Raw genomic sequence first — 24,610 nt, forward strand, 5'->3', positions numbered from 1 at the left:
AGTCAGTGTGCTGCAAGCCTTGCTCGAGCGTAAGATTATTTCCTTTTACGTTCCGTAAAATTGGCCCTAACAGGCCTATGATAATTCTTTATGTACCAAAACATAGGAAAATAAATTCCCTATAGCTTTTTCTCAGTAATGTTTATCATAAAAATTATGCTTCTGAGAAAAAAAAAAAATGAAATAAAAATAAAGGCATAATTTACATTCGTCTGATCTTTTTTACACCATAAGCAAATACATTTATTCAAGATTATGGTGAAAAAAAAAAAAAATGACAATTATCTATGCATTAATAAAGGTGTGAGGATAAATTGTTTATGAACTAACGGGGATAGCATGGGGATAGCACGGTGACGAGGGATCTCTGTGTGTGTGGCCTTGGGTGCCCAGGACTGTGTCCCAAGTACTCACTTGCGGTTGGACACAGCCTGCGTTGATTGGTAATGAGAGAGTTAAGTCAGCTTTGACACGGGATACCGGTACCCTGATACGTCCAGTTGGAGCAATGGTTGGTAGACAATGCGGTCAAAGTCAACCGAACATGGCCACTCGGAGATTGTTGGTAAACATCACCTGGCCACTTCCTTGGGTATATTTTGTATTTTTCCAATCACTTCTTGCTCTCACAGTGGAATAGTAAACTTTGTTGCTTATGTACCAAAATTACTTACCTTGAGATCGTGTTTGTTATAGGTGAAATCACTGTGCTCGTTTGGTAAAAAAAAAAAAAAAAAAAATCCATAGAAGATTCTACAGGCACTACAATTTTTTTTTTGTTTATAAAAAGTGAAATATGCAGAACGGACGGATTTGAGCAAAACCAAAAGCAGGCAACTAGCTGTGTAAGTTACGCACGGGAGCTCTGTTGCAGTTACACCAGCACCAGAATAAAAGATACGCATAATGGAAATCAGTAAATTTTTACAAGTGGACAATACAACCCCCCAGGTAGTGCAATATATTTTTTTGGCAGTTTTTGATGCGATTCGAATGTTTTTGACCTTCATTTTTTGTCAGAAATGCCTCATTTCCCCTATTTTCCAATCATGAACTTTGACTGGACAAGTAGGTGAAATCAAGCATATTCTGAAAAAATGAAGTAAAAAACAAATCGCATAAAAAACCACCAGAAAAATATACTGGACCATCTGTTAATGTAACTGAACAGACTAAACCTAACCACCTATAACCATACAGACCTAACCAAACAGACCTAACGTAACCTCACCCAACACACTAAACCTAACCAAACCTCATCCAATAAACCTAACCTATCCTAGGGGAATGTTTACCCTCGAGACACGATGGTCCAGGACGAGAGTTGTCTGGGTCGTTGTCATGATAATAACGTCGTGGTTCCAGAACTCCTGAATCCACATAATTTGCCGAGCAGGAAGGTGTGTGCTGTCCAAAAATATTACCTTTGTAGTCAGAAACACAAAAACTACACTGCACCAGTTTCATGGTTTTTGCATACTTTCTGTACCGACCACAGGACCATTAACCCGCCCCGTCCCGACGACGTATGGGTACATTGCAACGATTTGCATTTGCCAGTCCCGGCGACGTACCAGTACGTCGTGCAATTGCAATGTGCATAATTTCGACAATTTTCAAATTTCGCACTTGATTTGCGGTACGTACCCTCGCCTGACCTTCCCCTACCTGCCACCAGGCGGGGACACTCGGCGACCCCGCGCGACCCGCGCTAGCCCGCCACTCGTCCACTCACCTGGTAGCCACGGTCCTGCTCAGACATGGCTAAGAGAGGTGTCTCAGAGAGCGAAATTCAAGTCGCCCTGGACACCTTTACCGGCGACAGTGATTCCCCACTGGATGACGAGGAGATGGACAAGGATTATGTGCAGCCAGAGGAGGAAGAAACCACCAGCAGTGACGAGGAAGTTCCGTCACCAAGGAAGCGGCAGTACGTGACTTACCGTGCTGCTAGAGAGGGGCAGGAGGCAAAGAAGGCACGTGGTATGTCATATCCCTATCCCCAGCGTGCCTTGGAAGCAGAATTCGAGGTCGAGGACGAGGACAGAGCCGTGGGACGTGCTGCCACGTGGTATGGACGGGAGGTGATTACCCATCGTGGCCCAGAGCGCACACCACGTCGTCTAAACAGGTATGGGCCTAGCATTCTGTTTGGGGAGGTAGGAAGTGAAGTGGAGGGAGTGGGGAGTGAAATGGACATTCCTGGCATTAGGGAAAGTGAGAGTGACGTGGGTGAGTCATTGCTCTCCCTACGCAGTGTGAGGCGGCAGAGTGGATCACGTGGGCCAGTGTGGGTGTGTTCAGTATCACGTAGGGTTGTGAGGGAGGGGGAAGGTGGGGAGGAACCACTCCAAAGCACGTCTTATGCTCCCCAATATCCCCTAACACGTGGTCGAGCAAGGTTGCGTGAGAGAGCACGTGGTGTGGTAATGGAGGGGGAAGGTGGGGAGGAACCATTCCCCAGCACGTCTTCTGCTCCCCAATATTCCCCTATTTCATCCCCACAGCCCCCTAATGTTCCTCAAGGCCGTAAGGGTAAGGGAAAGGGAAAGGGTAAAGGCAGAGGGAAGAGGAGTGACAGTGGGGAAGCCCTCCGTACTCCTTCTCCCCAACCTCCCCAACCAGGATCTCCTCCCCACCCAGACGAAGGCGGTGATGGGGACGAAGGATTTGTGTCGTGGGATTGGGAGGATGGGAGTGATTTTTCTCCCCTCATTCACCCCTTCACTGAGCAAGGGCGATCTGGCTGCATTGCACCAGGTATTCACTGCAATTCAAGCAGGTTGGATTTTTTCCACCTGTTTTTCAGTGAGGCCTTCGTCGATCAGATCGTTTTTCAAACAAACCTGTTTGCAAGCGCCCAGCGCCTAGAAAGTGAAAGATTGGGAACAAGGAGTAGGCATTCTATGATTTATGATTACCCTGTTTCCATTCCAGAAATGTTCTTATTTTTTGCCCTTGTCCTATTGATGGGTATAATAAGAAAAAATAGAATTCCTGCTTACTGGACTAGGGACCCTGTTATGTTTACCCCCATATTTGGTCAAGTGATGAGCCGTAATCGGTTTCAACAAATTCTAAGTCGCCCCCATTTTTATGATGCTCATGACCCTGCAAATGCAAACAACACTGACAAAATGAGGCGAATAAGGCTGGTCTTTGATCACCTGAGGCAAACCTTTCGATCCTCATTCTATCCCTACAGAGATCTCGTCATAGACGAGAGTCTCGTGTTGTGGAGAGGCAATATTTCATTCAGACAGTATATACCCAGCGAAAGGCACCGTTTTGGGTTCAAGATATTTGTTATGTGTGACTGTAGGACTGGATACGTGCAAGACATAGTCTTGTACACCGGTGCACAGACAGACATAATAGAAGATCGAAGTATAGGACTTTCGGGAGCAGTGGTAAAGACGATGATACAAGACTACCTTCATCGTGGTCATGTTCTCTACCTCGACAACTGGTACACTAGCCCTCTTCTCGCTCGTTATCTTCACACACATGAAACGGGAGTCTTTGGAACCGTAAAGGTGAACCGGCGTCACATGGTCAAGGTAGGGCGGAAACTTGCAAGGAGTGAGGTTGTCTTCTTCAAAGCCAACAACATCCTTGCAACAATGTGGAACCACAACAGAGAAGTAAGCCTCTTGTCCACGGTTCACCGCCCCTTGATGCACCGTACTGATTCTGTTGATTACCATAGCGAGAGCAGGCGTCGTGTTTGGAAACCTGAGTGTGTAATGGATTACAATACAAACATGCGCCTCGTGGACCAGTCAGACTCCATGATATCGACGGTAGAGTGTGCCAGGACAACGATGAAGTGGTATAAAAAACTGTTCTTTCACTTACTAGATATCACTGCTCTTAATTGCCACCACCTTCACGCCATGACCACAGGAGTTCAGGAAACCTTTGAAGGGTTTGTGAGGGAGCTCACACGAGAAATCTTTGCTAAGTATGCTGTTGAAAGGCCCCAACAGCGCACCCGCACTGCCCCTATTACCCAGACTCCCCAGAGAATATCCGGCCGCCATTTCCCCACTCCTATCCCTCCCCAGCCCAACAGACCTAGGCCCCAGCGCAGGTGTCACGTGTGCAGTAATTCCCAGGTGAGACTCACGACACAGAGGAAGGACACCCGCTATGAGTGCGTGCAGTGTGACGTGGGTCTGTGTATTCACCCACGTTTTAGTGAATATCACACGTTGCTGCACTTTTAGCATGGTGTGAATGCGAAAGGACGCTGAACTTATGAGGTAAATGCGACAGACAGACGCTCTGTGAAAATATCAGTCATGTGGATCGCCAAATATTAGTATAAAGTGCCTACGGGTAGAACATAAGTGAAAACATTGGGTGTAAGTATATAAATCTGCCCTAAGTTGAAACTTACATAGAGAGGGTTGTTTGATGTGATATTCTGTCGCTCAGTGCAATAAATACGGCCCCTTATTATATATTTTCTATTATGTGACAATTCTTACGGGTATAATATAGGTTCAAATTATTGTATATGATGATGTATATTCTAAGTCAAATATTCATAGCGTGTCTATAAAGATAAGATTTCCTGACGCTTAGTCGAATGAATAAGGCACGTATTAGTCAAAATAAAAGTCAGCAAGTGATAAAGTGAATAATTAGTATATAAGTGTGCAAGTGAATTAGTATATAAGTGTATGAGTATTATGTATGACGTAACATTCCTTGCGAGGGTATTTTCAGGCGATATTCTCACGCTCACTTGAATAAATAATGGCAGTAAGTATGTACAGTGCATTGGAGGGGTGTAAACGTGTGTAATGTAAGTGGGAAAATATAATTGGAGTGAATAAATAAAGTAGATGATGAAACACGAGTGTTTGAGATCGTGGTTGCTACGTGAATAGGCGCTAGCATATCGCTAAATGCCCTCGTAATGAATGAAAATAATTGAAAACCTTCACAGTGGTGGGGGAAAGGTTCTATGTAAATGGGAAAATAATTGGAAAGTGATAAAACAATTTGGTATGTTGAAATACGAGTCATAGCGAGTGCGCTTACTAAGCTGATGTGCGCTAAACTTATGCTGCATGTCATCATAATGAATGAAAACATCTGAAATCACTTACAAACAGTTGTAATTGGTAAATTGTCATTGAAACAGAAGTATACAAGTAGAAAAAATGATAGGTAGACTCATAACAGAAAATTAGCATATAGTATGATACGACTCGGACCTAACTCGCTATGCTCGCGCGATGGTACAATGCTTATTTTTCCTATATATGTGTCTGAAATCCGTTATATTGTTACTGTTATTGTTTATTAGTTCAAATTCAATAAATGTTGAGGTGTTGTGTGTTGTTTGTCCCATTATTCCTTACCATAGAAAACGTTAAAGCATATGCAGCCCATTACAGAATACGATACCTGCGGGGGGGAAACCGCACCTGTATAGACCACTTATAGACCGCAGAGACCACTTTCTTCAAGATTTTCCATCGTTTCTCGACCTAAGCGGAAGTTTTATGAGAAAATTTTTTTTTCCAAAAAGGCTCGGGACTGGGGGATGTCATAGGTGCGGAAAGGCTCGGGACGTGACGGGTTAATGTTTGTCTTTTCTAAATTTACACGGTTCCTGGCAATCTGGGCAATAAACTTCTGAAGGTAATACACTGTGTCTTCTAAGAAACTCAACAGCCTCCTCAGGTTCCGAGTGGAAACGCTTATTCACCCGTAAATAATCAATATCACACCCAGGACACACAGCACGTCTTTCTTCTTCAGAGGCCATACCGAGACGGGTTTGAATTTTCCATCCAGAATGACTCAAAGACCGCGCTTCAAATTCATTGGTAGAATACCAACATATGACCTAAAGTACGCCTATGAGTGGGTGATACAGACTTACCCGAGGCATGTGCAGTCGAATGGAAGAGAAACACACATACGAATGCACGCATTTTTTACACGGAATGGCCGAGTGAAGATCCAAGGTAGGTTTTTTTGGAATTTTAAATTAAATTCAGTCAAACTATAGTATCGGTCCCACAAAAAACTCGAACTTAATCTACCTATCAGCCTATGCATCTCATTTTGCTGTACTCACCAAGATGTGTCGCTGTTCTTGGAAATGAATGGTTTACAAGATTCATGTACTGATTTTTTCCTTCAGTACAGCAAGAGCCTGAACCGTGCCACCGTGCAGCCATGTTTACCAACAGTAGCAGCAGCAGTCCCTCTTATATTGTTGTCAGTTTTTTATATACATTTTAAACCATTATATATGCAATTTATGATGTTTGACACCGACTTGACAGCGTTGGAATCAAGTGACTTAAGAAAGCCAATCACAGCTATCCCTCCCTCTTCATCAACCAATTACATTTAATTTCATCCCGCCAATGAGTGAATTTTCCCGCACTCTGCCAGATTCAAAAGGCAGTCCTGCCATGTCTTTCCCATGTACTGGGTGTGCTCTGAAACCTTGGGAGATTTTCAAGGCCTTTTACCAAGAACTTGAGGCTTCCGTTGATTTTCTGCCTCGGCACGGCGTCCTTCCAAGTCAGGAGGAGTTTCCTCACTGTCACGTACGACTTCAGTTGCGACAAGCATCTCTGGGTGTGCCGCCAGTGGAGTCTGACCCACCATCTCCAGAGTAAGGTAAGTTAGACCTTGTTAAGGGGGGTTTAGGTTAGGTTAGGATGGTTAGGTTAGGTTTGGTTAGGTTAGGATTATTTTGCTTCAAACCCTGTCCTCTTTCAAGGGCTTCAGTATTGAAACAACATCCAACATGGGTGTTTTTAATGGTTTTTTGTGATTATTGATGATTTTGACTTAAAAATGTCAGAAAACGGTAGTTTCTGTGATGACAAAAAATGGGTCATATCTCAGAAACTATTTCCGATAGAAATGAAGGTCAAATTCGAACGAACCACACCAAAAACCATTGGAAACACTCAGGATGGATGAAAAAATCGTCGTGGGACTGATACTATAAACTGACCTTAAATTCATTATCTCTTAAAATATCAATTTCCGAATGGGTTTATGGGAGTTTATCATCATCCTTGGGGAATATACTATAAGTTAATGGTGCTACTACTCCTGAACCGCGTATTGTCCACTTGTAAAATAATACCCGCAAATCAGCATCCCGGACGGGTTGGCCATAAACAAAGAGCGACCATGTCAATCTGTCCACCATCAGGCTGCCCTTTCTCCAACTCCCACCACCCTCTCTCATTTGTTACCGATACCTCTTTCCACCCCAGCTGGGTGAAAACCAGACTATGATGCGGTAATACAGGTTCCTCATCTAAAGATAAGTACGGCAAATACACAAAAAGTGTACATAGCATCCACAAGGTTCCACGTAACCTTGGCCTCCCAACGCCTACATCAGAGCCTTAACTATTATACACCTACAATACGAAGACATGGCCAGTTATATATACTAGCAAGTGTGGGGAGCTACTTGAATATACATACATGGAGAAGATGGAAAATTTTTGAGAATAACGAACTATACAAATGTAGGAGCCATTTTTAAAAGCCAGTTAAAAGTCCTTACCTCCACCACCGTCAGCCATAAAGATAGGAAAGAGCATTCGAAATTTTCACGTGCGGAAAATATAGACAATTTCATTTCTATAATCCTAGAGCTCCATATTCATAATAGAAATAAATAAATGCCCAGAATAATTTTAATACACTTATATGATCATTTAAAATTTCCAAATTGCAAGCTAGAAATTCGAGAATGGGATAGAGAATTTAAGTTCACAACTAAGTCGGTTTGAAGTATAATTACAGATGGCGATGAAAAAAATAAATGAAGATAGGCTACGCTTTTAATTAATAACTTGTCTCGTGACTTGGATGTAGATATTTACCCAGGTATTCTCACGTCGTACATGGACAGCCGTTCATCTCAAAAGCCGTTGTGATGTTTCATATATATATATATATATATATATATATATATATATATATATATATATATATATATATGTCTTTTAATGCATTCTGCTGAGGACAAGGGTATGACAGCCCGTTCCCTGAGGCTCAGCAGTACCCCTACGTGTCTAACAAGGAGTGTTTTTTATCGTTGGTGCCTTACACCTACTTACAGTACATACTGAATACATGCCAGGGCTATCTCATACAAGACTGGCGTATTGGTATTAGCGGGGATGTTTTTACGGCATGCGGCGGGTCTTTGGTAGATTAGTAATCTAAAGAAATTCTAAACTGTTCCCTGCTCGTACCAGCATTGTGCATTCTTTGGGACAGTAGACCATCACGGACTCGGCCACCACCTACTTGGAGCTACCCCATCTGTCTGGTCGTCTGTTTTTAGCCAATTTGCAAGTTAGACGATTCTCAGATAGATGATTCCCAGATAGACGGTTCCCAGATAGACGATTCCCAGATACTTGGTGGTGATGTTTAGACTCATAATCGCGGTATTCCACTGCTACTGATGCAGAAGCAGTTGTTTTGGTATGGAGTTCGTGGCTCCTCTAAAGAGTGAGGTTCTCAGGAACTTCTCCAGATGACTTGAATTTATTTGCTGAACAGCCTGTAGTATCCCTGATGCTCCTGGGGAGGCAGTTGAAGAGCTGTGACCCTCTGTATAGGTCACGCATTAATATAACTGGAGAGTGTCATGACTTCCTGGCGTATGTAACGGTAGTTCTTCGCCTGCACATTCGTTCTGATCTTGGACTTACAGGATTTCACCATAGCCACTGCAGGAGAGATTCGACACATTTTACCGGTGTTTTCCGTGTGTACATTATAGCCTATACCTTTCTCTCCACCTCTGCTGCGAATACACTCCAAGGGCTCCGGGACGTTCCCAGTAGCTTTGGTCTTTTGTCACTTTGAGTCCCTGATTGTTTCCGTAAAGGAGCAATATGTATGACCTCAAGAGTTGACCTCTGTGGGGACCATAACTGACTACAATAGTCCATTACTGGCTGTATAAATGCTCGCAAGCAGTCTTCCAGGAATGGAAAGTTCTCAGGATCCATCCTGGGATAAGTTTTGCCTTCTTTGTAGATTTTTTCACATGCTGATGGAAGGAGGCATCAAGGCTGAAGCACAGCTTGAGGCACTTCACATGTGGCATGGCAGGTGTGCTGAGTCAAATGCTTGCTTTAATGGTGATCAGTGGTGGGGCAGTATCCCACAGTCCACCTTGTCGAAGGCCAGAAAGAAAAGGTATGTATGAAGAAAAATTTGCCCCCAAACCAGACGCATTCCAGACACGCTAATTTTGTAGACTCTTTGATGCTAGCTTTACCTAATATTAAACCACCAGAGTATGAGAAGGTTGATCTAGGAATACTTTTATAGTGGTTTTCGTACTTAAATACTGAGTGCCTTCCTCTCAGAAGAAAGAAACGAGAGAGACTCCACTGTAAAAGCCTCTCGTCAGATGTTTGTGTTGAACCAAAATGGCGGTTGTCATGGTAACGGTCACAGTTCGGCTTTATAAACGTCGTGACTATACGGCCGTAAGCAGCCGAATCATCCACAAGTGAAAAACGCCCTGCAGCCTAATTACGTGAAACCTGAAACAACAGGTAAAGGGGGCTTGCCATCATAAGAATCCGCTGGTAATGTATATTTCGTGAAAGTAGTTCCTAAATACGGCAGCCGAAACTTCCCATGACCTTGGTGATGGAGGTGCCCGAGGCTAATGAGTGAGTTTAGTAGATCAGTGGTTTGTCTGCTGGAGATAAATTTCGGTGTTGCTGCCACAATTAGAGTTGTCGGCAAACTTAGCTCGTTCATTTCGTTGGTTAGACAGTTTGAGGAACATTAATCATGCCGTATCTTTTAGTTTCAACTGAGATAAGACTGGTAAGTATGACAGCAAATGGAGCATTAATGAGTTGGGCAGTAATGAATGCAGTTTGTCATTTTTTTATTTATCTTTTAATTTTGTCTTTGCATAATTAAAAGTTCATGTCTGTTGATCCACCAAGTAATATGGTAATCAAATTATGTATTTTTCCTTTTTTACACCATATTGGAGTATCAATGTAATGGTTTGAAAAAAAAAAAAAAAAAAAAATTGCTGAGAAACTTAATTCTAAAATTTACATACAAATTATGCCTGATGAGACAAACTTCTCCATGAAAGCAACATTCTTTGGTGCTAACCTTGGGATCCAGTCAGTTATTTCTGCAGAATTTGAATGTCAAAACATGATAGTATGGTGAAGCCTCATGCATTTTGCTTTTAAACATCTGTGTATTTTACTGTATTTAGACCTGATGAGACTTTGAACTGGAGGGTTAAAGGTAGAGATAAATTTGGGGGTAGATGCCATGAGGTGCCTAGCTGCATTGCTCCTTTCTGTAACTTAGGCCTTTGAGCCTGTGGTGGATTTTTCATTCACTGTCCTGGGATACAAGGCCATTGCATCATTCAGGATACCACAGTTGCCTCCCCTAGGTGTTGTTTTACCTGCCAACCCACAAAGAGTGGATGAACACCTTATTCTATTGACCCCAGCTGCCAGCACCATGATTCAAACCCTGGCAGTAATTGGCTGGAAGCTTAGCAGTCAGTGATTCTAACTACACAGCCACCGCTGCTAGAGGAGTTAGATACTCTACAGCTTTTGTTAATTCCATCACTACATGTGATGTCTCCCAAGTTAAAATCATCATCTGAAGGTACCGTAGCAATAATAATAAAAAAAAAAAAAAAAAATAGTGAAGGGGGTTTCAAACATGGCTTAGTAATATCAAAACCCATATAGCTAGAAATAGAACTTTTAACTGAAGCTGGAAAATAAAACTCTTAATGAAGTCTGCCATGCCTCAACCCTGATTTAGAAAATTTTTGGACCTGACTATCAGAGAAAGCCACTTCTTTCAGTCTTAGCCTTGTCTATCTATCTATCTATCGCCAGACGCCATAATCCCGCAAGGGGTGGCCATTTGACTTTGAGTTATTTGTTTTATGGGGAGGGGCACTAATCCTCCACCAACCCACTTGTTGACACGTAGGGAGCACGTATGGTTTGGTTATATGGTTACCACCCAGCGTAGTAAATGGTTTCTTGGCTTACAAGAAACCATTTGGCTTGTCATTCAATGTAAAGCCACATGTAAAGGAAAGTAAAGCAATAAGAAGTGACAGGAAAGATGGGAGAAATATGAAGAGAGGAGGGCAGACACAGAAAAAGAATGATAAAGGCTAAGGAAGAAGTAGGCAGCTCTACATCAAATCTAAACTTGGTAATGTCTGAAGAGTTGTTTACAAATCATAACTATCAAAAATCACTGAATGGGGACAAAATAAGCCATTTAAATCCGAGAAACCTAATTACAGTATATCCAGTTTACTAACTGACAGATATTGCCTGATTCCTATACAGTAATACCCCGGTTTGATGATGTAATCGGTTAGGTAAAAACCCATCGTTAGGCGGGGTATCGTATAATGGGGTAGTTTGAACATGTAAAGTAATGAGATGTGTTTTCCAGCCTTGGATTTCCCCTACAACCAGGTCCAAAACCCACCCAAATGATCCCCCAAACAAGTTTAAAGCCAATCTAAATGGCCTAACAGCTGTAAAAGACGCTAACCTAAGCCTAACACCTGTAAATAATTCACTAAAACCAACAAAATCTGAAAATTGCCAAAAATATATCTGGAAAAAATCAGGCTTAGTAAACTGTACCCCAAAATGACAATGTTCACCCTACCTATGGCTAAAACTCATTGTCTAAAAACAGTTTATAAATCATCTTAAACACACAGTTTTAGTCTAAAATATAATCAGAATTGGAAAAAAAAAAAAACATTGTTAAACGGCTTTGACCATTGTTAGGGGGGGTATGGTGGTATTTCTACCTCCATCATTAAGCCGGGGTGATGCATCTAGGGGTATCATATATTGAGGTATATCTGTATTACCTTCAGTGCAACCAATATTCCTATCTCAGAAATTGCAGAATTGAACTTCTCGGTGTTTTGCAGAACAGTACCTTAAGTTGGACCTCTCAGGTTAGATCACTTGCTAAAGCCATGCCAAAGATCTATCTATCTATCTATTGCCAGACGCCTCAATCCCGTTTGGGGTGGCCACAAACAAATCGCCTCCAAGTCGCCCTGTCCCCCGCCATTTCACTCCCCTGCTCCCAACTCACACCCCCCTCTCTCATATACCTCTCCACCCCATCTCTCCATCTCATCCTTGGCCTCCCCCTCCCTCTTTCCCCCTCCACCTCACTCACATACACTCTCTTCGTCAGTCTTTGACCCTCCATCCTCTCCACATGGCCAAACCACCTCAGTGTGTTCCTCATAACGCTTCCTATCACATCCACATCAACACCACAACACTCCTTTATATCCTCATTCGTCAGCCTGTCTCTCCATGTGACTCCACAGGCTCCTCTTAAATAACTCATTTCCACGGCTCTCACTCTTGACTTGTGTCCTTCCAACAACGTCCAAGCTTCACTTCCGTACGTTAGAGTTGGTATCACAATACTGTCATGTAGTAACTTTTTCACTTCCATGCTCACTTCCCTGTTTCTTATCACTGCTTTCAAAGAACCAGCAACCTTTCTTCCCTGCTGTACCCTTTCAAGCACTTCACCCTCCAAACCTCCATCCTTACTCATCACACTACCCAAGTACTTAAACGTACTCACATTTTCCAATTCCTCACCATCCAACCTCGCTGTACATTCACTGACTTCACCTCTCTCAAAGACCATCACTTTACTCTTCCCTACATTCACCTTTAGATTCCGTTTCTTACACACTCTCTCAAACTCATCCACCAAGCCTTGCAGCTCCCCTTCGTCTTCACTCAACAACACGGTATCATCTGCAAACAACAGTACAGGGAGTTTCCAAACACTGTCCTCTCTCACCAGGGCCACTCCAACATCCACTACCCTACCTTGTACCTCTTTTATTACCCCATCCATGTACAGATTGAACAACCATGGAGACATGACACATCCCTGTTTCAACCCAACTTTCAAAGAGAAAAATTCACTTAGTTCACCATCCACACGCACTGCAGCCTTCGCACCATCGTACATACTCTTCACAGCATTCAACAACTTCCCATCTATTCCATATATTCTTAACACTTTCCACAATCCTAGTCTATCCACCCTGTCATATGCTTTCTCCAAATCCATGAAATCCGCATACAACTTCTTTCCCTTCTCTAGAAACTTTTCCACTAAAGATCTGAGAATGAATATCTGATCTACACAACCTCTTCCCTTCCTAAAGCCTCCCTGTTCTTCTCCAACTAATTTCTCTGTTCTTTCTCTAACTCTGTCAATAAGTATCCTACCAAATACTTTTCCTATTATACTAAGAAGACAAATGCCCCTATGATTACCACACACTTCTTTTTCCCCTTTTCCTTTGTACAAGGGAATAATTATACCTGACTTCCAATCCTCCGGGACTCTACCTTCCTCCCAGGCCAATCTGCACATCTTCCACATCCATTCTACTACTATCTCTCCCCCATGCTTCAGCATTTCACCACACACTCCATCAATTCCTGGGGCTTTCCCCGATTTAACTTTCTTCATTGCTTCCACAACTTCTATCCTACTGATTTCTTCCTGTCTTCTTACCTCCCTCCTTCTTCCAGCCATTCCCCAGCCACTTATACTCGCATTACTTCCATCCTCCACGTTCAACAATTCCTTAAAGTGTTCTCTCCATCTGCTCACTTTTTCTCCCTTCTCCACTAGTAATTTACCATTTTTATCTTTCACTCCCCTGCTAACTCCACTTCCACCCTGTCTTACTCTTTTCACCTCTTTCCAGAACATTTTCTTACAGTCCCTCCACTTTACACTCAAATTCCTTCCAAATTCCTCATCCACTCTCTTCTTACTCTCTCTTACTAATCTTTTCACCTCTCTCTTTCTTTCTACATGCCAAAGAAACTTTGATTATTTTATAGAATCTGTAACTTCTTCATGCATGAGCATTTATCTACAATTAATGAGTCATGTGCACTCTCAGCTATATGGCTCACCCTTATGGAGTGGATGTGGAGAGGTTGCACTAAAACAAGTGGATAAAATTCAGAACAAAGCTCTGAGAGTAACAAATAACCCTGCAATTACAAATAAAATACCTCCAATGTAGGCTGGGAATGTTGCTTCCCTTGCAATATTTTACAGATACAGTACTTTTATGGCAAATGCTCAATGTTGCATCTAGTGTGTCACCTCCCCATGCTATATGGGCATCTGATGGTGCTTACCTTATGGCTTGACTGTGGCACTGCCATATTGCAGCACTTCTGCCTGCCAGAACTCCTTTATTCCCTGAACTGCTTCTGTTTGGAACTCTCTTTCCCAAATTAATTACCCTTCAGACTTCAACCAGTGGCTGTGCAAATCCAGGTGTTACAGGTTTTTTATGAATGATAGGCATTTGTTGTCTGGTGTTTAGATTTTAAAAAATTTACTTTGTTTTTCATTCCTATGTTAAAAACAAAACAAAGCCAAGCCAAGCAGGACTTGCCCTGTCCGAGAGACACATTCATTGGTCCCAGATGAGGCATTCTTTCATTGTAACCTTGACACAGTTATAATAATCATATGGTTTGTGATTCCTGAGTGACTAAACACTCCCCTCTTAAATATCTGGACTGAATAGCCTAGTTGTGGGCCCCCATGCTACTTAACGTGTGGACTGTGACATACCTCTTGAGGAGCCCCTGGAGGGCTGTAGCATAGCCTACCTCGCATGAGGGAGATTTTCAGACTTGTACCTTGAAATTTCTGAAAGGAACAGCTTCATGCAAATCATATGGTTCATTTGAATCAGTTCAGGTTCATTCTTATTTATTTGGGTCAGTTTGTCTCAGATCTAGTCTTTCTAGTTAGTTTCAGCAATATTCAGACCCAGCCAAAATAATCAGGTAACATTTTTCAGATATTGTAAGTTCTCTTAGGGCACTTTATGTTAGCTAATTAGAGTAGCTAAGTCCTTTCAGGCAACTTCATGTTTATTAGATTAATTGATGGTAAAGAGATAAATTCAAGTCACATTCATGATGGTTGATGCAAAAAAAACAGGCACGGTTGTGCTTTGATTGTAATTGTGGTCTGTCAGATCACTATGAAGCAATGGTATTTGCCAAAAGTCAGTCCTGTCATTGCTTTTTTTTTTTTTTTTTTTTTTTTTTTTTAAAGTCTGGGTTGAATTGGTGGAGAGGAGTGAACAGGGTGGACAGCAGCGTGGAAGTGTATCCTCTGAAGATGGGCATTAAGATGGAGGCAAAAATGGGTGAAGTGGGTGGAGTGAACAAGCGAAAAGATGTGGAATATTGTTAGGCAGTTGGTTGGGGTGGTACAGGTAAACTGTATGAAGACAAGTATGCATTGTACATTATATGAAGGATTTCACTGACAATGAAAGGTTTGAAGTTACAGATTTCACATAGAAATTTTATGTGAGGGGGGGGGGAAGTAGAGTTGGTGTAAAGATATCAAGGAGGAAAGGCTGGGAAGGTGGTGGATGTCACGCAGGATGGGGCAGTACTGTACTGTACACTGTGTGAGGATGAACATTTTCCAGGGTTGCAACTGTGCTTCAGTACTGTTGGAAAAATAATTTGTATGATAAAATATGGTGCAGTGCAGTTTGAACATAATTAATAGTACATAATAGCACACTTAATAAAATAACTATCTAACCATCCAGTGGACTTGTATATACATTGTCATGTGCAACAGAATCATTGGTGTAAGACAGGTGTTCTTAAAGTAGTGCCTCAGTATCCTCTGGTGGTAGCCGTCAAAATGAGCTCTTGGGGGTATCCAGAGAAGCATTCTGGGAGAAACTGAACAGTTTGATGTAGCTACTGAACAGTTGGGAAAAGAAAAAAAAGTAAAAGAATTCATAGAATTCAGCAGTTTGTTCCTGGCCAGTCTTTGTTCTCTTTTTACAGGAAATTGGAAGTGAAAGGAGTATCAGTATTAGGGAGGGGATACTGTATCAGGTTGACTTGAACCTGAACCTGGAGCTATTGGGGTCAAAAAAGTTTAAGAACCACTGGCCTAGGGGGTATTGGAACATGTGGCCAGTCTGTTGGTTGGCCACTGTGATTATGATAAAAACTTCCCAGTTAAAAAAAAAAAGCAAGTACTGCTTAGAGTATTGTAGCTCCCCAGCATCTTCTGATGCAGGTCAAAGCGGGAGGATTAGGGCCTGATGATACATTATGGACATGGAAATTACAGTATCCAGCAGTAGTGGCAGTTACCTACCCCCAGAAATTTAATTTAAATATTAACTACCATCTGTTCAGCCTGAATGATAAATTCATAATTGCGGTGCTATATTTTGTGAAACTGGACTATCTTATTTAATTACCTTTATTCTGTTAACTTGTCTGGTAAGATAGAGGAGATATTGTGTTATTAGGGTTTATCTTTATTTTTAGGCAAGAGGTTCATTTAATATACAGTACAGGATAAAGAAGCTTACCTGATTTATCTGATAAAGTAGCCAATGGGTTTACCTCACATTACCCCAATTTGCAGGATACTGGACCTACGTATGTTGGGGACCATGACAGTGACCCCGAGCTGATGACTTACCTGGAGGCAGAGAGAGTTCAAGACCCCATACAAGCAAAGTAAGCACACTTACTGGTAATTCAGAAACTGTAATGCAGTAATGTTAATTGATATCCTGTGTAGTTCTGTACAGTAGAAACCTTGATGTATGGTGATATATGCATGAAATGTCAAGATTCTTTGATTTACAGCCTTGTGTTGCACCAGGATCAATGTTAGTTGGTATGAGAGGGGCAGCTACCTTTTTTCAGTGTTTTATTAAGAATGTTCACAAACCAGGTTTTCTTCTGCATTACATGTTTTCTGGCCACTAAGGAAAAGTGTAATAATTATGCAAGACACACGGTGAGAAGAGGTAAGTGAACAGCACCAACAAATTCTTAGGCCAAAACAGAGGTATGGCAAGCCTTTTAGAGGTAAGCAATTCAGTTAGGCCAACTGGCCATGAAGTCTCTAAGTTAAATATAGAGGGAGACTGAAATGGTGATACAACAGGTGGAGAGTGATCACTGGGCATCCTGTACCATCTCAACAAACATGACCTGATTTAGAGGTGGAAGATCATCCCATGACCCCTCTCTTTGTATTCTTTGAAATATTAACGAGTAAGTGTCATCGTAAAGTAAGATTTGTGTAATTAAAGACAGGTTCTCCCTCCAGCAAGGCTCCTGGATGGTAATAATCAGCCTCCAGAATGCCATTTATTATATCCTAATATCCATTTGTTTCCCAAAATTCATAACCTTTCGGATGAAAATTACAGATTATTAGCTGTAGATTATTTAATTTACATTGAACACCACCTCTTGTATATGTGTGAATGTAGCTGTGTCAGTGATGAATGCCTCAAAATCAAAAGGAGTATCAGTAAGCATCCAACCCTACCGTGATGGCTAACTTGTTGTGGGGAAAACATGCTTAGGATGTGCGTATCTGTATATTCACAATGATGGTATCTGCTGCAAAGCAAGAAGTTTTCAGTTTGGTCAAGTGAAGTCCAACATTTTCCATGGGCATATTTTGCCAACGGCCATACCACGTTGAGTACACCGCTTCCCGTCCGATCAGCGAAGTTAAGCAACGTTGGGTCTGGTTAGTACTTGGATGGGTGACCGCCTGGGAACACCAGATGCTGTTGGCATAACGTTCTCCCTACGTGTCAAGTGGGGTTGGTGGAGGATTAGTGCTCCTCCCTGTAAAACAATTAACTCTAAGCTCTTGGCCACCCTGTTTGGAATACATGGTGTCTGGCAATGAATGAATGAAAAATATTTTGTAGGATAAGTTGGACTGCCAAAGATGGCATGGTGGTTGAAGTAGCTAATGACCTAGAACCTTGGAAATTGATAGTCTTCATTTTCATCGTAGAACTGCTGTATCTGTATGGTATTACAAAAAATGGTTGACTGGTCTCTGTGATGCCACATCCACTAACTGTGTTGCATTAAGGAGAAGGGAGGGATGTAAAATTTTGAAAATTGGTAGGCTTTGCCTCTACCATAAGCTTGTTTTAGATGTAAAATTGCCCAAAGAAATGTGGCTGCTCGCTGAGGTAAGATGTCCTCAGGCTTTGATGCATGATGTGGATTGGGTGGCATGCCACTAAAGTAATTTTAGTGTATATCTTCATATACCTTGGAATACAATCCATCCATCCATCATCCATATCCTATGTCGCCCTGTGAGGAGTGTAGGAGGCCGGGGCAAGACAAGTTGGTCCTGACATTAAGATGAGAGTGACCAGCCTCACTCATCCCTAGGTGGCATTACGTGAGCAATAAACCCCAGCCATGCCTTGGATATGAGCCTACACAGGCTCGGTCCGATTGGAACGTCTTAATTATCCACTAAATCACCAGGGGCCATAATTTGGTTATATGGTTACCACCCAGCATGGTAAAAGGTTTCCTGGTTACAGGAAACCATTTGGCTTGTCAATGAGTGTAGAGTCACCCATAGGCAGAAGGAAGAGGAAAGAATGAAGGAGAGAAAGATGGAAGAGGGAGTGTAAAGTCACCTGTAGGCAGTAGAAAAGAAAGACTGAAGAGGAAGGATGGAAGAGAGGAAAGGGCAGACACCCAGAGCAGCACTACATCAAGTGAATGGATGGTGAGTGCCCCTACCCACCACAGGGATACAAAATTTTGTATAAAGACTACCAGTATATACAATACACAAGATAAGCATAAATAATCATATACCAAGGCTGCCATTAAACTGTTAAAATATAGTATTCCAATAACTGTTTCCATAATGTGTGCCATCCTTTGATCCTTAAGAACAGGTTGAGTGGGTGGATTGGTAAAGGACATAACTGCTGGTTCAGTTTGCTAATCCTACTGTGTTGAAGATGATAGGGACATATGAGCATCTGTCCACACAGCTAGAGCAGTGGAACTATCTCATCCTAATCAGCCAAACACCTTCTGCTGTTTATCCGCACTACCCTGTCATTCAGATCATCCCAACTGCTGTCATCCACCCAACCTTTGTCTGTGCAGTACTTCGAAACTGATGACGATTTCCTTGGTTGCTGTTGCTATTTTACCCTGGTCTGTCTGGCTGGACAGATCTGTCAACGAGTGGTAGGCAGCTGCTTCTGCTGAGTTGCCCTTCAATACATTATGTACACTTTACAGGGATCTGGAACCCCCATGTGGTAGACAGTGCCCCACCATGGTCAGTCCAGGGTGAGGTGAAGAATATGAGGAAGTTTGGCTCCTGGATGGACGTCGCTGCTGCATCACCCAGGGTGCACAGCACTACCACGTGTAGGCATCTTGTTAATGTCTGATTTATTTGGTACATTTATTCACTAATCACAACCACATACTCGTACAAGTGTGGAAATTACTTTCTTGGTGAATATTTTTGGTGTCTCCTCCTGCCTCCCTGCCAGGATGCTATACTGTATATGCATAGTATTGCTGGAAGAAATAGGAGCAGTTGAATATGAATCTCTTTTGATATGTGGCTTTTTAACTTTTCAATTTGCATCCATGGAATATAATAAAACTGAATGATAAGCATGTGCTACCAATGAGTTGTGGCCAGGATGATTGAGAACCATCCTCATGCAGTTGGTTGGCAGTTTTACTGACCCTAGCAAGATACATTCGTATGTACTGTACATCATCTTGGAAAGTAACAAGGTAAAAAACTTTCCTTTTGGAAAGAAATTGGCAACTTCCCAAGTGCGACTGAATGCTGTTAGAGCCTGAGGGGAGTCTCCAGTAAGCCCAGTATGCCATAACTTTTGCATGGTTTCACTTGTTAATTTATTGCATTCCTCCCTTTTTCTTGTCACTATCAGCCTTGTGTTTGATTTTAGCTTCAAGAACCTTTATTATTATTATTATTTTTTTATACAGTACCTTCTTTGGGTGCAAACTCCATGGCAAATGTGTCAGGAAATGTATGAATTTTGTTTTTAGCAGTCACTGTTCCTTTGGTTTATTGGCTCAGCCTTGGGGATAAGGATGGGAAATAATAGTTAGTCATCATCATCATCTAATTCTGTCTTGCCCCATGAGAAGCGTATAAGCCCAGGCCTAGGCAAGTTGGTCCTGACATTTAAGATTAGAGTGACCAGCCTCACTCATCCCTGAATGGCATTACGTGAGCAGTAAACCCCAACCATCCCTTGAATATAAACCTGCACAGGCTCAATCCGAGTGGAGCACCTTAATTACCCACTAAACCACCAGGCATTGTAATTTGGTTGTATGGTTTCCAGCCCAATGTAGTGAATGGTTTCCTGGTGTACAGGAAACCATTTGGCATGTCATTCAGTGTAAAGTCACCCATAGACAAATGGAAGAGGAAAGAGTGAAGGAAAGAAAGACAAAAGAGGAAGGAAGGAAGAGAGGAAAGGGCAGTCACCCAAGAGCAGCAGTACATCGAGTGGATGGTGAGGCTCCCACTTACCGCCATAATATTTAGGTTGTCATATAAAATTATGCATGGTGCTTGCCTTTCCATAAACTGCTTTGTAGAAATTTGAAATATTCTTGAATAAGAGGTATGGTGCAGCCTTCTGGTGGCACCTTTTGAGAGAGGTTGCAGTCCATGGGTTAAGTGGTTTGGTTGTATGGTTTAGAGTGAGTGAAATGGGATTGATAAAAATGTAGACTTCAGAAGCACAGGGAGGGAAAGTGGAAGGCCAAGGAGTAGGTGGAAGAATTATGTGCATAATATTTATAATTGTACAGCTCTTAGCATCCAGAAAGGGGTAGAGGCATGTATGGAACAGAACAGATTAAAATGAAGTGAGATGACCCACTGTCAGTGGTGTACTGTGGAATCAGCAAGAATAGTAGCAGCTGGGATAAACCACAGAATGATCAGTGGGATGTGGTTTTGGGTGGTTTAGCTGTGCCTTGATGTAGGCTACTATTAATGACAGTTATTAGACTTGCCGTTAGACTGGATGTAAGCAAATGAGGTTGCTTCTGCTTTTATGTTCCACCCTGCTGAAATGCCTAAAGTGTGTATAAACAAAAGAGCATATGCTATACTATAGTACTGTATTTAAATTTGAATGCATTGTTGTTAAGTGGTTCTCAATTTAATTTTAAGGCCTATACCACAGTAATTACATTTGAGTAACACTGGCATTCTTTAACAGTTTCAGTTACCGGACAAAGCTACTGCCCCGCCAGGTTCTTAACCTGCTTGAGGAGAAGGGGTGGATAGTGATATCATCTACTGGCATTGGGCAGACTTGCCTGTGGACCCTTCATAAAGAATTAGAACCTGCTGCAAAGCACAATGAAAAGTAGACAGACCAGCTGATGTTCATGTTTAACATTTTTTATATTTCCAGACATGGAAATTGATAGTAAAGTTTATTAACTTTGCTCATAAGTAATCTTATAATTCTGAATGAGTTTAAATTTTATGTTCTGAGGGTATTTCCACATATATAATGTCTGTAATACAGTAATAGGGTGTGGTTACTATTATATTTTACTAGTTTAGTAATGAATTTTATTATTATCATTAGGAATGAGATGATTTCATGATAATGTGCTACGTATAGTATAGGTAGTATCAGAAAGATAATTTTGTGCAGTAATTTAATACTTTCTAGTAAACTGTAAATCTACCAGACATGCTTGGTATAGTTCATTTTATAATTTTTTTACAGTAGTCCATAGAAGTTTCATGCTGCAATGGCCAGTGCAAGTAGTGATATTGAAGATCTGTTGCCACCAAAACCAAGGGCACCCCAGCCTAGTGACTGCTGTGGTTCAGGCTGCTGCCCCTGTGTGCATGATATTTATGAACAGGACTTAAAAAACTGGAGAAAAAAATGTGACCAGATAAAGAATGGTGATTTAGGAGAAAAAATTGTGGAAATTAATAGTGTACTTGTGCCAAATGAGTGGCGAGAATTTGAAATTGTTAAAATAGAGCAAGTAAATATGAATACTTATTGTTACACCTTTGGTCTCCAAGGTACTCAGGTGTTAGGGGGAGGTGTGGGCCAACATATTATAGTCAAGCAAGTTAAGAATGGTAGGGTTGTCACTCGTCAATACACACCAGTCTCAGATGTGAACAAAACAGGATTGTTTGAAGTACTGATTAAGATTTATCCGAAGGGTAAGGTTACTCCTCTGATCAAGGAATGGAAAGTTGGTGACAGTATTCCATGGAGAGGACCTTTTGGTGACTTTACATATCAGGCAAACAGTTATAAACGAATTGTTATGTTCGCTGCAGGTACAGGCATTGCTCCACTGTATCAGATTATTAAAGCAATTATTGGAAATGAAAATGATAACACCTTTATAAAATTAATTTATGCAAACAAAAGCATTTCTGATATTTTGCTCCGAGATGAGTTGTTAGACTGCTGTCAGTTTTGGAATTTCACAATGTGTCATTACCTTAGTGAGGAGTCTGACATCAGTAAGAAAAGATACCGTGAAGAAATGATAGGAAGAAGGATGTCTAAAAGAGATGCACGAGAAGAAATAATGAGAGGTCCTATTGAATTAACTTTGGTGCTAATATGTGGCACAGATTCTTTTAATAAAGATATGATTAACTCAGCCAAGGATGCAGGCATTCCAGATAGAAATATTTTTAAGTTTTGAAGTTCTTTTTGTGCTTTTTACCATACTGTACAGTAATTCAGTATTCAGATACTGCTAAATATTTCAGTTAGCGGAGTCTTGGCTTGAACTATTGTATTTGGTGTCATGGTTCATGTAAGATATGGTTTTGTAGAGTTCTGTCATTGATTCCAAGATAATCAAGTGCACTGGCATGTTTGTCTTTATATAAGTACTAAGGATTTTTTTTTTTTTTTTTTTAAAGAATCATATATACTCGTTGGGTCTGGTTAGTACTTGGATGGGTGACCGCCTGGGAACACCAGATGCTGTTGGCATCCCTACGTGTCAAGTGGGGTTGGTGGAGGATTAGTGCCCCTCCCTGTAAAACAATTAACTCTAAGCCATTGGCCACCCTGTCTGGGATACATGGCATCTGGCAATAAATGAATGAATGAATGAATATATACTCATGACTCGGTATACAATGGTTAGGTATGTGATAAATCAATAGAACGATGTAATAAAAATTGTACCCAGTTACACGTTAATGATTGTGAAATCCGCATATACAATCTTTTTGATGGCCAAGAATGATGATGCTGTGCAGATGTGTGACACCCATGCCTAACAAGTGTTGATTGCATCATTGTACCATGCATTGCCTATCCCAAGTGGTGAGCACTTTCCTAGTCTTACCTGGAGTCGGGTAGAGGGTGTAGAGAATGTGCATACACAATGAACTTAATTATCCATTGTAATTCCACCAAGCCCTACACTGAATAAAGTTCAACGCTGGACATTGCATATTCGGCTCAATATTCAGCTTTGAGCCAGATATTGTGATTCTGTCTGTCTTGACCCTCTGTCCTAAAAACTTTCCCCAGATGAGAATACATGAAAGCGTTCAGGATATTTCGCGTTTCCTTTTCCTTGTGGATATCAGCATATCTATGAATCGTGTTATTGAGTTAATTGCATATATATATATATATATATATATATATATTTGAGCCGGTGAAGGTTTATATCCAAGGGGTGGTTGGGGTTTATTGCTCACGTAATGCCACTCAGGGATGAGTGAGGTTGGTCACTCTCATCTTAAATGTCAGGACCAACTGCCTAGCCTGGGGCTCCTACGCTCTTCATGGGGCAAAGTAGGATTGGATATATATATATATATATATATATATAAAGAAGGCAGGAGTTAAACTAAATAACATAGATGAAGAAAGTGTACAATTGTTATGGTGGTTCAGAACTGTAAGGATGTGCCTTAATTTGTTTTAAATAATACTTATTTAAATGTTGTTTAAGTATCCTGTTTAGATTTTAAGAGTTCTATATCCAGCATGGTTGAATATGAAAAGGATTATAATTATGTGCTTTCATCCCTTAACCTTTGTTTTCTGAATTAACACTTTGTTGATGTGTTGGATTAATTGCTTAAGCTATATCTTCATCCCAAAGCACATTAAAGCATTAAAATGCTAACATCATGGTTAGGTAGAGTATTGGGTGGAGAGGTGCATTTGAGCTGTGTGATATCCCATGGTCACCTGATGGTGGCTCTCTGTGCTGCTTGATCTCTGGCAGCCTCCCTATTCTCTTGGGTCCTGTACCTGGTGGGAGGGACGCCTCTGTCTTCTGCTCACAAACAGTAACCTAACACACCAATGTCATGGGATACATAGATAACAGACTTATCCTGCTGCAGTAGTGTCAAAGCTCAGGGCTTCTCTCTTCTCAGTTTTGTACAACCAATTTTGACTGCTGGTGGTGAAAATTGGGCAGTGGCAAAAACTGCAGTGGAAGGATAGATACCCAAGGGTTGAGCAGAGTACATAGCATCCTCCCCCTTCAACCAACAGTGTGTCACAGGGCTCTGCTACTTTCTCACCCAGGACAAGGAGGTACAGCCTCCCCCAAAAGTATCGTCCCCTTTCCTC

At 41.5% G+C, this 24,610-nt stretch overlaps 2 protein-coding genes and 1 non-coding gene across 3 annotated transcripts; all 3 read left to right on the forward strand.

The window, feature by feature from the left end:
• The first annotated feature begins 9,774 nt into the window (after positions 1–9,774).
• On the forward strand, positions 9,775–21,503 carry LOC145407845 (GTP cyclohydrolase 1 feedback regulatory protein-like). The gene is made up of 3 exons (XM_080278702.1): positions 9,775–9,864; positions 16,564–16,658; positions 21,227–21,503. The coding sequence occupies exons 1-3, from the start codon at positions 9,829–9,831 to the stop codon at positions 21,378–21,380; spliced, it is 285 nt and encodes a 94-aa protein (XP_080134828.1). The 5' UTR covers positions 9,775–9,828; the 3' UTR covers positions 21,381–21,503.
• LOC145407910 (5S ribosomal RNA) lies at positions 17,622–17,740 on the forward strand. The gene has a single exon (XR_013898819.1). It is a non-coding gene; the product is annotated as a 5S ribosomal RNA (ribosomal RNA).
• A 117-nt stretch (positions 21,504–21,620) lies between the features above and the next one.
• On the forward strand, positions 21,621–23,909 carry LOC145407697 (NADH-cytochrome b5 reductase-like). Its single transcript, XM_080278563.1, has one exon. The coding sequence runs from the start codon at positions 21,774–21,776 to the stop codon at positions 22,701–22,703; it is 930 nt and encodes a 309-aa protein (XP_080134689.1). The 5' UTR covers positions 21,621–21,773; the 3' UTR covers positions 22,704–23,909.
• The last annotated feature ends 701 nt before the right edge of the window (positions 23,910–24,610 follow it).

The sequence above is a fragment of the Coenobita brevimanus genome, chromosome 74 (assembly GCF_032717465.1).
Source record: "Coenobita brevimanus isolate Jiangsu-jjx chromosome 74, ASM3271746v2, whole genome shotgun sequence".
Taxonomy (NCBI): Eukaryota; Metazoa; Arthropoda; class Malacostraca; order Decapoda; family Coenobitidae; genus Coenobita; species Coenobita brevimanus.